The sequence below is a fragment of the Saccoglossus kowalevskii genome, chromosome 18 (assembly GCF_978046115.1).
Source record: "Saccoglossus kowalevskii chromosome 18, keSacKowa6.1, whole genome shotgun sequence".
NCBI lineage: Eukaryota > Metazoa > Hemichordata > Enteropneusta > Harrimaniidae > Saccoglossus > Saccoglossus kowalevskii.
Window position 1 is genome coordinate 30674152 of NC_140658.1, and position 19158 is coordinate 30693309.

At 37.9% G+C, this 19158-nt stretch overlaps 1 protein-coding gene across 1 annotated transcript in view; it reads left to right on the top strand.

Moving 5' to 3' along the window:
- Positions 1-7627, top strand: part of LOC144359999 (short transient receptor potential channel 4-like) — a 68940-nt gene extending 61313 nt beyond the window's left edge. Inside the window, exons 6-10 of the mRNA XM_085493347.1 lie at positions 131-915; positions 1981-2179; positions 2770-2943; positions 6280-6321; positions 6690-7627. Coding sequence (XP_085349473.1) covers positions 131-915; positions 1981-2179; positions 2770-2943; positions 6280-6321; positions 6690-7133 — 1644 coding nt within the window. The 3' untranslated portion in view covers positions 7134-7627. The remainder of the gene's footprint in view (positions 1-130; positions 916-1980; positions 2180-2769; positions 2944-6279; positions 6322-6689) is intronic.
- The last annotated feature ends 11531 nt before the right edge of the window (positions 7628-19158 follow it).

Sequence of the window (19158 nt, forward strand, 5' to 3'; positions counted from 1 at the left end):
TTTACAATTTGTCTTAGTTTGCAACATCTGTTTTGTATAGTGTATGTCGTAGCGTATATTTAGTCCTCGCTATCATTTGAGTCTTACTTACTTATTATTGTTTAGTATTATTGTTTGCTTTATTTTTCAGGCATTTTTCGCTCTGAGAAGTTTGAAACCTGTAGTCGCTGTCGACGGTGCTGATATCCCTAATAACGATGTCGACAACGATGTCTCGTTTTACCCAACAATTGATTCATCTGGATACGATGGCATTGTCGACATAGATGCGATGCACGACGACGAAGAAGAAATATTACCTGCCTATCAACCAGCGTGGATACGGGAGTATGATCCAACTGGTGACTTGGATTTAGAAAATCTTGTTTTAATATTCAAAGACGCCGCCGAATGCCAGGATTCATTTCAACAGAATCTCACCGTCTTCCTACAGGGAAAGCTTATTTTAGTACAGAGCGTGATGGAGGAACTCACGAGATATCGCAACGAGGCCGCCAAAGCGGAGACACATACGCGAAATCGAAGAGCCGCTCGGAGAATCAACAAGGGCGGAGCATCGAGTGGATCTGCCGGTGGTGCTGATGAGGAGGAGGAAGCGTTGTCGAACTACCCGCGTTATCAGTTGGCAGCGACTGATCCAATTTTAGTGGCAGAGTCTTTATTTGCATTGGCAAAAGTCTTTAGCTTTCTTCGGGTGACTCGAATAACTGTGGTTCACATGCAAGTTGGACCGATGCAGATATCGCTTGGCCGAATGATGTTTGACATTTGTCGATTTCTCACGATCTTCTCCTTTGTCTGGTTTGCTTTTTCCATTGGGTTGAACCAGTTGTATTTTGTACATTCATACGAGAAAAAACTCAATTGCCATTTATCTGGAACTACTGACGCATTATGTCCTGTGCCTTACGGAAGGTAAGTCACGTTTTCGTTCGTTTCCTTAACCACATTTATCGATTTCATATTCACCAGTTCAGTTTCGTCGAAGCATAAATACAAGGCAGAATTTGCTCAGTCGAAAAGAACTGTCAACAAACAAGTTTCTCTCTGAATGGGTTGACTTTTTGTTTTAGGGTTGGATAGACAATCAGGTACATTTTTTTGAGTAGCTACGCGATGATCCTAATTCAATCATAATCCTCATTTGCAAACGTTGAACCGAAAGTTTTCATGCAGTTGAATATGGATTGGTCCAGCCGTGTCAGTTTTAATAATGATTCAACAACAAATTCACAATGCTGGTATTCTGCGGGATATTCATTGTTAATAATGCGTGATTTGCGGTGACGTCATGATGTTAAAAAGTTGGGTTCGGTTGCGTAACAATTAGCGAAAAATAAGCTTCGATCTCATCTCGACAATCGCGAAAACCCTATAGTTGCTCGCTAGAGAACGATGAACATCTTAAACAGGACGATGCTTTCATCAAACTTGAGGTAGATAAATACAGGCGAAATATTTAACACATTTTGATTTTGTCATAGAAGTTTCGCATAATTAATTAAAAACTCAAAAATGTCCCAATAAATTATGAGAACCATAAGTACCTATCTTTTAACAACTGATTTGTTTTTTAATATGCAACCAAAAAAATTTTAAAATGTTGAGTTATCATGAGAACTTTTTTAACAACGAAACCAAAAGTAAATCCCCCCTCCAAAAAAAGTCACCATTTTCATGAATTTTACCTGTACTTATGCGCATTTTGGAATGTACATGGTTCATAGACATTTATATGAATAAACAGCATAAAACAATATTGTGTAAACGTCAAGGAAAATCGACCATCCGTTTTAATAGTAGCCAACCATGAATTAGGGAGAATGCAGAAAAGTATTCATATTTTTTTCGACAATCGATGTCCCAATAAATCCGTAACGTGTTATGTTATTGCTAATGTTATGTGCAGTAAAATAGGGCTAAAATTCTCCAGGTTCATAGAATTATGATATAACATTACAACTGGGTGTTTTTTCGTAGCGTGGTTGATTCCCTTACTACTCTATTCTGGGCGTTATTTGGTATGGCGGAACTCAGTACGCTGGACATTCGCGGTGCCGATCACTGGTTTACCGAAAACATTGGTCGGCTACTGTTTGCTGCTTACAACGTAGTGGCTATTGTTGTTCTACTCAACGTCCTTATTGCTATGATGAGCAATACTTATACCAGAATTGAGGTGAGTGCATAGCGCCATCTAGAGTTGTTGTTTATAATTTTGGCATCTTTTCTGTGGCAGCGAAAAATAAACCGGTTGTATATCTCGACTTACAAAATACTCGTGAAATGCATTTTAGTATAAATCAATTCAATAAATATGAGTACTATATAAACAGAAATAATTTAGTAAGATTACAATTTGAGAAGATATCAAAAGGGCTTTAAAGATCAGTTATCAATCGAATTAGGCACAAACCAGAATTGTGTTTCTCTTAACCGCGCGCGAGCACGTAACTTGTAGCTATGATTACGTTTAAGTTCGCCCCCTACGGCGACACTTTCAACTGACTTACAGGTTACAGACCATTAATGTCACTGGTATATATTGAAGTTTATTGGGTTACTTATGATGTAGGTATAGATCTGTATATGCCGAAGATATCCCGTCGTCTTTGAATGGCAACGTCTTTCTCTTACTGATTTGATCATATAGTGTGGTGCAGTGTCAATTATTTGTCAGTATGTTTTGTGTTGTTAGTCTTTTAGCTTGGATATCGTTGGGTATGTTGTTATTCACCTAACTCTTGCCATCTCGTGATGTCATTGTAGGAAGATGCTGACATGCAATGGAAGTTCTCCCGTTCCAGTCTGTGGATGTCGTTCTACGATGAAAGCAACACTCTGTCGCCACCTTTCAATTATATACCAACATGGAGGTCTTTCCGATTTATAATGAAAAACTTGAAGGGTAAATTTAATGGCGAAAAACAAGAGAGAAAGCGGGTAAGAATGAAGAGTCACCTGATTGGTTACTAATGTGCACTCGTACCCAACCATTGTTCCACTGGTTAACCACGTCTGCAGCGGCTGATTTAATTTTGCCGCTAATTGGAATATGCCAATATTTTGATAGCTGGCCACAAAGACAAAAGTGCGATCGTCTCATTCTTCTTTACATTTCAATAAATTGAATGCTTTTAATATCAGCGGTCAATTCGGGCGTCGCTGGATAGTAGATAAGGTGTCAGGTGTATATTGTGAGACTATTAAGTTTATACATCACCATTTGTGTCTAAACGTAGTCGATGAGAATATATTTATTAAGGTAATCTAGGTTACAACCGTATTTTATATCAGTTCCATAACCAAACCAAAAATGTAAACACAAAACATGAAATAAACACATCAAATAGAGAATATATAAAAACAATAACAGTAAATAGAGCCTGCTATCGCTCGTTTGAGCATTGGTAAAACATGTTTCTTCAATTTAAAGAAACTTAAAACTTAACTTTTCATATCGACTGGCAATGAGTACCGAAGCGTGGAGCCTTTGGCTGTGGACCAATCTAGTGTCAAAAGCGGGTAAAATAGTCAATCCTTTGATTAATAATTGTCGTCAAGTGCAGACATCAACACATATCTGATGTGGAGGGCAAAATGGTCACTCTCTGACATGTAGAGTCTGTTTTTTTAGTTTTTATGTTTAAAAAGGTTCATCTTAGTCTATTGTACCAAACCACCCAAACAGTCGTCAATATTTGACTGAAACACAAAGAAATCATTGCTAAACAGTTCCAGTTTTTTCCGCAAAATCCCAATGCATCTTTTGTGATAACTTTGCAATGATAACTATGATCTGATCACGATTTGTTTATGAAGGCTGTGACTGGGCAAGGATGCAAGGCTGGTTTGATTTGTTAATATTTTTTTTTTTTCAAATAAAATTTTATTTTCTAATAATGTTCACATAACAGTAAAAGCGTCACAGACACGACATACAAAACATTACAAAAAAGTTTAGTACAGGGGATGATCATTTCAACAACGGTGCCAACGCACCCCATTTTAAAACGTACTCTGTTTCGTTCAAGACATTTTTTTTCAATAGATTTCTTTTCTTTGACAATCCTTATAAAATAATCAAAAGAAGGCGTTACATTTGTAAAGCGGCAGATATATAAAACATATTTACCTATTAAAATAAGATGGTTTAATAGTATACATTTTTGGTATAGCCCCCAAATAGTTTTGAAATAATTTCCAAAACGAAATTGTGGTTGTACATTCCCAGAAGAGCTGTTCAATTGTTTCTTTTTGTTTACAATATTTACAACAATTGTCCAATCGGATTTTATTTTGGAAAAGATAATTGTTGGTTGCCAAAATTCGATGCAATATTTTGAACTGAAAAATGCGCAGTTTTTCTTCCATTGTGGTAACGTACGCCAATTTCCAGATACATCTCCAATCAATTGCATCACTCACATATACAGTTGCTTCATATTTAGACATGGATGTTGGCGTTTCAAAACGTTTTTCAACTAATAACTTATAAAAATCTCTTGTTTTACCACCAACAACTGTATCATTTATTTTTTTAGTTAAATTCGCATTGATATTTCCAGCAACTAATTTGGACTTCCAATAAACTGGAATTGCGTGCAGAATACCATTAAAAGTTACAAAATCTGTCTTAATTGTGTTTTTCTCTATAAATTGTTCATATGACATAAAAGTACCATCTGTATTTAATAAATGTTGTATGCACTTTACCCCATTATTTAGCCAGTGTAAATAACACACTGTTTTTCCACCAATTAAAATGTATCTATTATTCCACAGTATTTCTGATTTGACCTCATTTGAATTAATGGGTGGGCCATGACAGAATAGTTCATACCAACAACTTAAAATGTCAGAATAAAAAGCTGGTAAAGAAAAATGCATTTTGTCAGGATCATAATTACAGCTCAATAAAAATTTCAAGCCCCCATATCTACTAAAATAGCTCCTTGGAATAACTCCCCATGATGCATTTGTTTCCATTATCCTTATAGCCCAAGCTAATTTGAATGCTTTGTTTAACAACTCCAAATCAGTCATGCGCAAACCACCATAATCAATATCCCCAATTAAAGTGTTGTTTTTTATATGGTGTCTTTTCCCGTTCCACAGAAAATCAAATAACCTAGCCCGGGCTTCGGACACATATTTTGGCGGGATAGAAATGGAGTTCATTACAAAGAGCAGATTAGTAGCCCCAAAAACCTTTGCAAGTGTAACTCACCCACCAATAGTCAAGTCACGCGACTTCCATATGCCAAGTTTTATATTCATTTTTTCAATTTTTTGGTGGAAGTTAAGCTCTAAATTTTTCTTAACATCGTGACCTATATAAATTCCCAAGTAACGGATTGGTTTTTGGGTGGGGGCTATTACATCCATCTTTTGCCAATTATGTTTAAGTTTACCCAACACAAGTAGTTCTGTTTTACCCATATTGATTTCTAGACCAGAAAAATCATGAAACTGTTTTAGAACGGATAAAGCAGTACGAACAGAATTTTGGTTTTTCATGCAAAGGGTTGTATTATCTGCAAATCCAGATATTTTTTGTTCATGCTCATATGGCAACATAATACCATCTATTTGGTCACATGATCGAATGACAATAGCCAACAACTCTATGGCAATTACAAAGAGAGCTGTGGACAACGGACAGCCCTGTCGGATGCCCCGATATAACTTGAACCAACCTGATGAATGCCCATTATTAAGTACACAGCTTTCAATGTTGTTATAAAATACAGAAACCCATTTTTTAAAAGAATCGCCCAAATTGAACAAGTCAAGAGCTTTATGCAAGAAATCCCATTCTAGGGTATCAAAAGCTTTAGTAAAGTCAACAAACAAAAGTGCTCCCGGTTGACCACTATTTTCACAGTAATCAATAATATCTGTAATAAGTCTGATATTGTCAACAATTTTTCTACCTGGTATAGAAGCAGACTGGTTTTCATGAATAATGGATGGTAAAATATTTTCAAGCCGTTTAGCCATGCATCTACTTGCAATTTTGTAGTCTGCATTGAGCAGCGATACTGGTCTCCAATTATGCAAATCAGTCAATGCTTTATCAGGTTTTGGCAATAAAGTTATAACTGCTTTTTTGTGTGGTAGACATGACACCATGATTGAAACTGTAATTTAGTGAGGCCACCAATGCATCCCCATTTTTTTACCAGAAAAATAAATAAAATTCAGGGGGTAGCCCGTCACTGCCAGGTGATTTATTTTTTGGGGATTTTGTTAATATTTGTCTAATTTACTTCACAGAAAAAACAAAGCATATTCGCAAAGAAAGAACAGGAATATAAGGTAAGCTTTCGTATAATGTTCTCGATATCCCCATCTGCGCATGTCCGATTGCAGTACAAATGGTGTAAATACGTAGTCGTGCATGTGACATTGTACATATCACAATTCGATACAAGTGTTGATGTATATGTGTCACGAGGGGTAAAATATATACAAATAGCCATGAATCCATTGAAAAAGATAAGTTTCTAGTCAATTTGTTTACCATAATCGATGCGCGCTCGGGTTTCATTTACGTTGTATTCACAGTTTTTTTTTCTCTCTTATTTTTCCTGACTTACGGCAAGGTGCTTTTTTATGAGGGGCGCGCGATGACGAATGAAATGCATATTTATTTGGACGTGACATAACAATGGTATCTTTTGCAGGATGTGATACACCAGCTTGTACAGCGATATATATTTGACAAAAGACGTTCTGGAGAGGATGAAGAGGGCGGAGATCCTTTACTGATGCAACTGAAGGAGGATATATCCGGCTTTAAATACGACATGTTTGAAGCGCTGACTGACATGGATAGTAAAATGAGACAACTAAAGAGTCAGATTGACCAAAAGCAAGCCGAACCCGTGAGACAGGACCCACCTCATATGATAGGTAGTGAAATGCTCCAAGCCATGCATGATGCTGTCGCTCCGAAACCCAAGTCGCCACAGCCGATAGGGCCGGAAACGTTCCAACACTGGGGTTCTATACATCTAATAGATGAAACTAGTGACATTTTAGAAGAAGAGGAGGAGGGTAATGAGGAATACGTCGACTCGGAGCAGGAATCGTTAGTACATTCCATGCATTCAATCAAAATTGAATGATAATCTAATCAAATTGACGTGAATTAAGTTAATGGCGCGACATGCGCTACGCAGGAGCGACGATGAATCTTGTGATTGTACCACGTGTTAACATTGTGTTAACCGGAAGTGTTGACAACATTACCGGAAGTGTCTACGTGTTGCAAGAGAATGATCTACACTTACATATATATAATATGATAGTGACTATTTATCGCAATTTTAGTGTTTTGTCACTATGTGTCCATGGCAAGGTTATCGAGATCTGAACGATGCTGAACGCATTACATGACATCATTAACAACTTGAATGACAACTATGTCGGTTAATTTTTTTGTAATCAGTGGAATTATCAATTAGTTGCAAATACATGCCGTTGACTTGTAATTCCCCATGTGTACATACTAAATAGTTAAGCCATGCATATCGTGAATTGGTTGGTATATATAAATATGACTTTTAATACTAGTAAGTCAAGTCGCATTTAATGCTCAATATAGTCGGATAAATTTGAACTACGGGAGTTTTTTTTTTTTTTTTTTTTTTTTTTTTTCTTTCTTTTGTGAATCATGTTTTGTATAACAATGGGCCGCAAGCAATTATTTTCGTACGCATTACTTGTTAGGCTTGCGATCCTTGGTGTTTAATATATATGACGAGCGCCACCTGCAGGCGAGTCAGAAGTACGATGTTCGACGCATATATTGATTCATTTGCATATCTAATTTTATATAGTGAATATGGTAATGCAATCTTGATACAGCTAGTTTAGTACCAGATTAGCTTCAATCTTAAGCCCTCTGTCGTCAGTGTAATCAACTTCGATCGTTTGATAGTCTTTTTTATAATACTGTTTTACAATGCGTATTGCAGTGGTCGTTATTAAGAATGTTTTTATCTAAAAATACATTTTTCTGCCAAGTTATTTTAGTTAATTTTACTGCGTAAAAATCATCGAATATAGAAGATTTGTGTATTGATACATCAAAGATAGTAACAAATATGAGAAATTACTATTTGATTGCTTCCTCTATTTTTCCTTGTTCCCATAACACCGAGCAGTCCATAGAACAGTCTAAAAGTGAAATTACATACTGCACTAAAAATAAATCAGCATAAATAAATTTCGAAACACAACAAAGCTAACAAGCACGAGAGGGGAGGGGGTGCTAACTCGTCTCTGACCAGAGCCTATAGCTACAGTTGGTGAAAAAGAAACACATTATGACATAACATGTACGTTCTATTTCTGAACCAAGGATTGTAATGATGTAATCCAATTGTTCTGCTGTAATTCCATTATATTGTTATAATCCCGCTGTACTGATGTAATCCCGTTATACTTCTTTAATCTCTTTACACTGACGTAATCCCACTGTACTGCTATAATCCCATTGTACTGCTGTAATCCCATTACACTTGTGTAATCCCGTTATTTTGCTGTAATTCCATTGCATTTATGTAATCCCGCTATACTGCTGTAATCCCGTTGTACTCCTGTAATCCGGCTGTACTGGTGTAATTCCGTTATACTGTTATAATCCCGCTGTACTGATGGAATCCCGTTATACTTCTTTAATCCCTTTATACTGATGTAATCCCGTTGTACTGCTATAATCCTATTGCACTGATGTAATCCCGCTATACTGCTGTAATCCGGTTGTACGGCTGTAATCCGGCTGTGCTGGTGTAATTCCGTTATACTATTGTAATTCCGTTATACTGCTGTAATCCCATTGGACTGGTGTAATCCCGTTGTAATGCTGTAATCCAATTGCACTGCTGTAGTCCAATTGCACTGGTGTAATCCAGCTATACTGCTGTAATTCCATCACACTGCTGTAATCCCGCTATACTACTGTAATCCCGGTGTACTCCTGTAATCCCGCTGTACTGGTGTAATCCCGCTGTACTGGTGTAATTCCGCTGTACTCCTGCAATCTCGTTATACTGCTGTAATCCAATTGCACTGGTGTAATCCCGTTGTAGTGCTGTAATCCAATTGTTCTGATGTAACCTCGTTATATTGCTGTAATCCCGTTGTACTCCTGTACTCCCGCTGTACTGCTGTAATTCCATTGAACTGCTGTAATCCCATTAAACTGGTGTAATCCCGTTATACTGCCGTAATCCCGTTGTACTGTTGTGATCCCATTGCACTGCTGTAATCCGTTATACTGCTGTAATCCCATTGCACTGATGTAATCCCGTTATACTGCTGTAATCCCGTTATACTGCTGTAATCCAATTGTAGTGCTGTAATCCCGTTATACTGCTGTAATCCCATTGCACTGCTGTAATCCCATTATACTGCTGTAATCCAATTCCACTGCTGTAATTCAATTGCACTGGTGTAATCCCGTTATACTGCTGTAATCTCATTGCACTGCAGTAATCCCATTGCACTGCTGTAATCTCGTTATACTGATGTAATCCCGTTGCACTGCTGTAATCCAATTGCACTGGTGTAATCCCGTTATACTGCTGTAATCTCATTGCACTGCAGTAATCCCATTGCACTGCTGTAATCTCGTTATACTGATGTAATCCCGTTGCACTGCTGTAATCCAATTGCACTGGTGTAATCCCGTTATACTGCTGTAATCTCATTGCACTGCAGTAATCCCATTGCACTGCTGTAATCTCGTTATACTGATGTAATCCCGTTGCACTGCTGTAATCCAATTGCACTGCTGTAATCCAATTGCACTGTTGTAATCCAATTGCACCGCCTTAATCCTGTTTTACTGCTGTAATCCCGTTATACTGCTGTAATCCCATTGCACTGTTGTAATTCAATTGCACCGCCTTAATCCTGTTTTACTGCTGTAATCCCGTTATACTGCTGTAATCCAATTGCACTAGTGTAATCCCGTTGTGCTGCTGTAATCCCATTGCACTGCTGTAATCCAATTTCACTGGTGTAATCCCGTTGTACTGCTGTAATCCCATTCCAGTGCTGTAATCCAATTGCACTGGTGTAATCCCGTTGTAGTGCTTTAATCCTATTGCACTGATGTAATCCAATTGCACTGGTGTAATCCCGTTGTAGTGCTGTAATCCAATTGCACTGGTGTAATCCCGTTGTAGTGCTGTAATCCAATTGCACTGGTGTAATCCCGTTGTAGTGCTGTAATCCCATTACACTGCTGTCATACAATTGCACTGGTGTAATCCCGTTGTAGTGCTGTAATCCAATTGCACTGGTGTAATCCCGTTGTAGTGCTCTAATCCCATTGCACTGCTGTAATCCAATTGCACTGGTGTAATCCCGTTGTAGTGCTGTAATCCAATTGTTCACTTGTAATCCCGTTATAGTGTTATACTCCCGCTGTTCTGCTGTAATCCCATTGCACTGCTGTAATCCAATTGCACTGGTGTAATCCCGTTGTACTGCTGTAATCCCATTGCACTGCTGTAATCCAATTGTACTGATGTAATCCCGTTTTACTGCCGTAATCCCATTGCACTGCTGTAATCCCATTGTACTGGTGTAATCCCGTTATACTGCTGTAATCTTATTGCACAGCTGTAATCCCGTTGTACTGCTGTAATCCCATTGCACTGCTGTAATCTCATTGCACTGGCGTAAAACCGTTATGCTGCTGTAATCCCATTGCACTGCTGTAATCCCGTTGTACTTCTGTAATCCCATTGCACTGGTGTAATTTCGTTACACTGCTGTAATCCCATTGCACTGCTGTAATCCAATTGTTCTCCTGTAATCCCGCTATACTGTTATACTCCCGCTGTTCTGATGTAATCCCATTGCACTGCTGTAATCCAATTGCACTGGTGTAATCCCGTTGTACTGCTGTAATCCCATTGCACTGCTGTAATCCAATTGTACTGATGTAATCCCATTGCACTGCTGTAATCCGCTTGTACTGCTGTAATCCCATTGCACTGGTGTAATCTCATAGCACTGGCGTAAACCCGTTATACTGCTGTAATCCCATTGCACTGCTGTAATCCCATCGCACTACTGTAATCCCATTGCACTGGTGTAATCGCGTTATACTGCTGTAATCCCATTGCACTGCTGTAATCCCGTTATACTGCTGTAATCCCATTGCACTGCTGTAGTCCTATTGCACTGGTGTAATCCTGTTGTACTGGTGTAATCAAATTGCAGTGCTGTAATCCTATTGCACTGGTGTTATCCTGTTATACTGCTGTAATCCCATTGCACTGCTGTTATCCCATTGCACTGGTGTTATCCTGTTATACTGCTGTAATCCCATTGCACTGCTGTAGTCCTATTGCACTGGTGTAATCCTGTTGTACTGGTGTAATCCAATTGCAGTGCTGTAATCCTATTGCACTGGTGTTATCCTGTTATACTGCTGTAATCCCATTGCACTGCTGTTATCCCATTGCACTGGTGAAATCCAGTTATACTGCTGTAATTCCGTTGTACTGATGTAGTCCCGTTATACTGCTGTAAGCCCGTTGTACTGATGTAATGCTTTTGTACTGATGTATTCCCGTTGTACTTTTGTAATCCAATTGTACTGATGTTATCCCATTATACTGCTGCTATCCCGTTATACTGATGTAATCTCGTTAAACTGCTGTAATCCCGTTATACTGCTGTAATCCTGTTGTACTGTTGTAATCCCATTGTACTGATGTAATCCCGTTGTACTGCTGTAATCCCATTGCACTGGTGTAATCCTGTTGTACTGGTGTAATCATGTTGTACTGTTTGCAATCCCATTGCACTGCTGTAATCCCATTGCACTGGTTTAATCCCGTTATACTACTGTAATCCCATTGCAGTGCTGTAATCCCATTGCACTGCTGTAATCCCCTTGCACTTCTGTAATCTCGTTATACTGCTGTAATCCCATTGCACTGATGTAATCCCGTTATACTGCTGTAATCCCATTGCACTGCTGTAGTCCTATTGCACTGGTGTAATCCTGTTGTACTGGTGTAATCCCATTGCAGTGCTGTAACCCATTGCACTGGTGTTATCCTGTTATACTGCTGTAATCCCATTGCACTGCTGTTATCCCATTGCACTGGTGAAATCCCGTTATACTGCTGTAATCCCGTTGTACTGCTGCAATCCTGTTGTACTGGTGTGATCCCGCTGTGCTGTTGTAATCCCATTGTACTGCTGTAATCCCATTGCACTGGTGTAATCCTGTTGTACTGGTGTGATCCCATTGCAGTGCTGTAATCCTGTTGTACTGGTGTGATCCCATTGCAGTGCTGTATTCCCATTGCACTGCTGTAATTCCATTGCACTGGTGAAATCCCGTTATACTGCTGTAATCCCATTGTACTGATGTAATCCTGTTGTACTGATCTAATCCCTTTGTACTGTTGTAATCCCATTGTACTGATGTAATCCCGTTATACTGCTGTAATCCCGTTATACTACTGTAATCCCGTTGTACTGATGTATTCCTGTTGTACTGTTGTAATCCCATTGTACTGATGTAATCCCGTTGAACTGCTGTAATCCCATTGCACTGGTGTAATCCTGTTGTACTGGTGTAATCCTGTTGTACTGTTGTAATCCCATTGCACTGCTGTAATCCCATTGCACTGGTTTAATCCAGTTATACTACTGTAATCCCATTGCACTGCTGTAATCCCATTGCACTGCTGTAATCCCGTTATACTGTTGTAATCCCATTGCACTGCTGTAATCCCGTTATACTGCTGTAATCCCATTGCACTGCTGTAGTGCTATTGCACTGGTGTAATCCTGTTGTACTGGTGTAATCCCATTGCAGTGCTGTAATCCCATTGCACTGGTGTTATCCTGTTATACTGCTGTAATCCCATTGCACTGCTGTTATCCCATTGCACTGGTGAATTCCCGTTATACTGCTGTAATCCCGTTGTACTGCTGTAATCCTGTTGTATTGGTGTGATCCCGTTGTGCTGTTGTAATCCCATTGTACTGCTGTAATCCCATTGCACTGGTGTAATCCTGTTGTACTGGTGTGATCCCATTGCAGTGCTGTAATCCCATTGCACTGGTGTAATCCCATTGAACTGCTGTAATCCCATTGCGCTGGTGTTATCCTGTTATACTGCTGTAATCCCATTGTACTGATGTAATCCTGTTGTACTGATCTAATCCCGTTGTACTGTTGTAATCCCATTGTACTGATGTAATCCCGTTATACTGCTGTAATCCCGTTATACTGCTGTAATTCCGTTGTACTGATGTAATCCCGTTGAACTGCTGTACTCCCATTGCACTGGTGTAATCATGTTGTACTGCTGTAATCCAATTGCACTACTGTAAACCGGTTGTACTGATTCAATCCCGTTGTAATGGTGTAATCCAAATGCGCTGCTGTAATCCAATGTCACTGCGTTAATCCCGCTGGTTTTTGTGCGAGTTCGAGATAGAATTCTGTTGTTATTATTGCCAACAATATAATATTTTATTTTTGTTTTAACTTGACACTCCCTCTAAATCTCGCTCTATCTCTCTCTGAACTTGTTTCGTATTTCAAGTTAATTTTGATATACTAAATAAATAACATGATTTTGCAACATAACCTAATATAGGACTTTGTTGCTAAAGGTCGTTCTTTCAGAAGTATCAGAGATTGTATGATCTGATGCAAACTTTATATTTACAATAATGATGTATTATTAAAATAGATCAAATCTCAGGTTATAGTATAAAATTGCATATTAATTAGTGATTGCTCAAATAATTGATTATTTGATAATTCCGCACATGTGCCACGATTATGATTCTGCGCATGTGCCACGATTATGATTCTGCGCATGTGCCACGATTATGATTCTGCGCATGTGCCACAATTATGATTCTGCGCATGTGCCACGATTATGATTCTGTGCATGTGCCACGATTATGATTCTGCGCATGTGCCACGATTATGATTCTGCGCATGTGCCACGATTATGATTCTGCGCATGTGCCACGATTATGATTCTGCGCATGTGCCACGATTATGATTCTGCATATGTGCCACGATTATGATTCTGCACATGTGCCACGATTATGATTCTGCGCAGGTGCCACGATTATGATTCTGCACATGTGACATGATAATGTATCTGTGCGTGTACTGCGCCAGTTATTTTTGTTTTTGCACATTATTCTCATTGTCATAAACTCCAGTGCTTCAGTAATAATTATGAATATTTTCCATGAAATCAGTGGTTATTGTAATGTTGTTTTCGCAAAGTGACATATTGCGACAATTTTCTTTTTATCTTGAATAATTTAATGTAATGTATGAAAAACTGAAAAGACGAATAAACATTGAAGGAACATGAACATTATTGTTATTGTGTTTTGAGAACTAATTCAGCAATCTTACACTAAACTTTATGTTCTTAAATGACGATGACATGAATGTGCAGCAATCTACGCTAGCTACGTGTCTTGTGATATAATCAGGGTGCAGCAATCTTACCTTAAATGTATATTCCTGAAAGACGATAACACCAGAGGATTCAATAGATACACATAAGTTAGCCGCATTGTACTGTACAACGTGTCTTTTTTGAATACATATCTCTTTAGCGAATTCAGCGAAGATTTCGCAAACATCTAATTATATATTCAAAATGGTCGTCACTCACTGATTAGTTCTATCACACTTTGCACACGTTAAGAAAACTCAAGAAAACATGGTTCCATTGTTACTGTACTGCATAATTGTTAATGAAACAAACATGATTTTCACACATATTTATCATTCATCTGATAGCGAAATATATGTACAAAATTTGTTTAATCACTCTTATTTATTTGAGCAAGAGGAGAAGGCCGATCATGTCAATTTTAAAAATGCGTATCTCGACAAAAATAAAAATGTCAATTTATCTGTATCATTTGGTGCTGCTGTTTAACAAGAATTAGCTAGTTGTGAAATCTTCTATTCTGTTTCGATTGCACGTGGTTCAGTCAAAGCAGTATTATTTGCTGGTGACGAAACTCTTTGGGAACATGGTGGGAATTTTGCTTATAGGGTACTGCCCTATTGAAACATATAGGGTACTGCCCTATTGAAACCTATAGGGTACTGCCCTATTGAAACCTATAGGGTACTGCCCTATTGAAACCTATAGGGTACTGCCCTATTGAAACATATAGGGTACTGCCCTATTGAAACCTATAGGGTACTGCCCTATTGAAACATATAGGGTACTGCCCTATTGAAACCTATAGGGTACTGCCCTATTGAAACCTATAGGGTACTGCCCTATAGAAACCTATAGGGTACTGCCCTATTGAAACATGTGTTAGGATAGTTTCTACTACAATGAGGTATTATCTATAGTGGTTTAAATTGGTTCGACATGAGATTCCTAGTTTTGCAAAGTTATAGTATTTGCTTGCCAATATTTTCTGCATGTTTTGAGATGTTTTGAGTTAGTTTTGCAGGCAGCAAGTGTATATCTGCGGACGTTGGAATGGAATACTCCGCACGGAGCAACATTGTTCCACCCGCACAGAAGAAGAATTACTAGTAGGTTAATTTGAAATCAGGAATCCAAGAATGAAGATTGAACGAATCGGAGAATCACAAATGCTGCAATAATTATTTTTATAAATTTATGATTTTAATGATTGTAATATTACTAGTGTCAGTCAGTCAGGTTTGCCAGCACACTCCCTAAGCATCATCTTAACGAGTCAAGCAGGTCACCAACCGTAGTAATCAGTAGGACCCTGGAAAATGGTTTAGGGGGAGTGCACACATGGCCAAATATATATAATACATTTGTTTTTTCTGTGTCTTTGTTGTTCTTGATACCATATTTGTAAATTGTTCATTCTTAACTTTGTTGGAAACCGTGATATATACTAGCATTTCAAAGCGGGATACCTGTAAGTATGATATACGTCGTTTGATCGTTATAAAATTTCCTACAAATCATTTTACAAAATAAAACAATTAAAATCCTCCACTAATTATAAAAAAGTATTTTAACATATTTCCGGATTACGGTCAAAATTATGGGATTCTTGAATTTTGTTTTTGCTTCCGGCGGCTGAAAGGATCACAAAAATCAACAGATTGCAATAGAGGGCGCTATTATAACATGAATCCAGAACTAAGACATATAGTCCTTAGTTACACTGGTTTCCAAGTGGCCAACTGATATGCTTTGGGATTTCAAACAGTTCACTCAAGTGTTACTAAAATGTTTTCAGCGAGTTTAGAAAAATCCCTATTTTGAGTGAAAGCAGGCTAACATCATCAGCGTAATCTATAAGAGAGAGAGTTGCCCTGTCGTACTATGCTACGCTTGAAATTTATTGGGCTAGTGAGGGAGACATGAACCGTCCTTTGGGCACTAGAATATATGTCTTCAATTAAGTTGATAACAAGGTCACCAAAACCAAAACAGGTAATTGTGATTAACTTAAAAGATTGAAAGTATTTCTTCACGACAACGCAACTAATAGATGACTAACTTACAATATTCCTACAATGACACCGAACGCCCTACTGTCGCGCTGCTTCGCGATGACGCAGTTGTGAATAAAACTGGCACAGTCTCTGAATTAATGCCAAGAATGAACAATAGAAAAACACTCACGTAATCAAATTATTACCCATTTCTGGTACTGGAATGTTATTTATATACATTCTCGTGCGTTCAAATATTGTATTTCGTTTCCCATATATATGTGAAGTGAGCTAATTCTCGAGTGAAAAATGATACATTAGAAAAGACTATGTTGTATTAATATACAGAGCATCTTGATGCATGGTAATTCTATGCTCATAATGTTGTTACCCTGTACTGTAAAGTAGAGGTCATTGTAGTAGCAATCGATACAGGATAATTATAACCACACTGAGTTATTAGTTGCGATGTTTATTTTTTATTTATTTGAAGTTGAACTCAAAAACCCATTATTCAAGATCAAAGCAATAAAATTATGTGCGTGACAAATGTATTCCCCGGGCCTGGATAGTTTGATAAGAAAATATAACCTCGGCATACAATTGTTCAGCTGATTGACTGAATTATTTTACTTTCTAATAAAATAACATACACTAAGAGATCAGATCGGATCTGAATGCGTTGCATTCTCAGCTGCACAATCTGTAATTGGAAAGATATATACTAATTCGAGCTTGATTTATTGAACATTATCGAGTGTAACGTTATAGAGGGTCGTGACATTGTCAACGTCATATAAAATAGCATCATCTGAACACAGACGATGTATTGTAAGTGTACAGCTGGAGATCGCATTACGAAAGAAAGATCGTTCGAGCTAATGACAGCTTCTGCCGATATCAGTATCGAAATCGCGGAAAATTAATAATTTGGGACCTTGCATGATCGTAACCTATAGGTAACACAACCAAATTCGGTATTGCTACTGACCCAATCAGCCGACCTTCAGATTCGACGTAAACGTATCCCTATTATCACTTTAGACATCGGCAGAAATGTGTGCGATTTTGAATGAAATAAACTTAGCAACTAGAAAGAAGGATTATTAATGATATTAAATTAGAGGGAGGGAGTAATCATTGAAATGGACGACGTGTCGATTTCACGGAAGGCGAGTTTTACATGTTTTGTTTAGAGAAGTTGAAGAGTACTGATCTGATAATTCGGATTTTCATTCCCTAAGTGACTATGGTACGTAGTGGTATGCACCAGACCAGAACTTCCCTCTTCCTGTTTGCAACGCACGTCAATTCCCTCCCACGAGATTAAATTTGCACATTTCATTAACATTTTAAGTAGAACAACTGTCGGTGACAAATGAACGTGACTGGCTAATTTATTTCACCTCTGACTTTTACTCTGGATTGTAAATTTCACGAATTCCATTGTAAATTGAATGTCATTCACATGAGTTTGGTTTGAGTTACACATACAATATATAAACTATTATTATAAAAGAAAGATGAAATTATTGTCATCACAATTGTAAACTGTCTCACATTTTCTAAATCTCGCTTTATTTGGACACTCTCGAGTCAAGTAAATGTGTATAGCTCCCTCTGTGTCAGTAAACAGTAGTGAAAAATCGACACAGTACTGACCATCATAAAGGTGAGGATATGAACCTAATGCAAACCACGAACTAAATTATTGAAAACGATCATTGGCATTTGTATTTATTTATGTTTACGCCATAAGATTACGTTTTTGATAAGTCGAGCAGACATCTACGATAAGGAAACTGTTAGAACGCAACATGCTGGCCTTTAGATTATCTGTAAACAAACAATGTATCTTTTACGCGATGTGTACCCCCCGGACGGGTGGAGCACGGCGACTGTGGTGATTTACGAAGTTCGGGAAATTACTGAACTGTGCAATCCTAAAAACATATAAAAATTGTCAACATATTATTTGACATCATGTATGCAATTACATAAGACTGTATTTCATCCCTGATTTCAATGTCTATCAACGCAACGTTCTTGTACCTGTCGACTTGTTTGTGTTTACTCTCGTCCAATGATTGAATCGTCCTGTATATCTTGAAGTGAGGAGGGGGACTTGGCAGTTCTGAAACATAATGTAGTTGGCCGGTATTCAATCCGTTGAATAGATCGAGGTACAAAAAATACCACAGACACTACATTAAAGACTTTCCGTTTTCAACAATGTGTAAATATTTTTTTTTTGAAGAAAAAAAAGAAATAAATGAATATTAAGAATAATAGATTCCCTATGCACCCATAAATAATGCTCATAATTACCGATTACACAAGAATATTACCAAAAAAAGTCTTCATCGCATTGTTCACAATAATTTGTTTCCAAAATGAAAAAAAAAAAGATTATAATTTATTTATCGTAGGAGCAATTAGTTTTCATCCAATTACAGTACCATTAAAAGAATAATGCAACACTAAAATGAACATGATTTGGAAAATTACAAATATTTTGATATGTACGTAAACTGTGTCAACTTTAACTGACAAACGCAGTGTCTTCGAAATTAATGCTCCTAGTGCACTGCCGCCACCTGTGTTTGTTATCACTGCCTCATTACGTATGCACAGCACGGATGTATGTACCATCACAGCGCACTGTCCCGCAGTGGTGG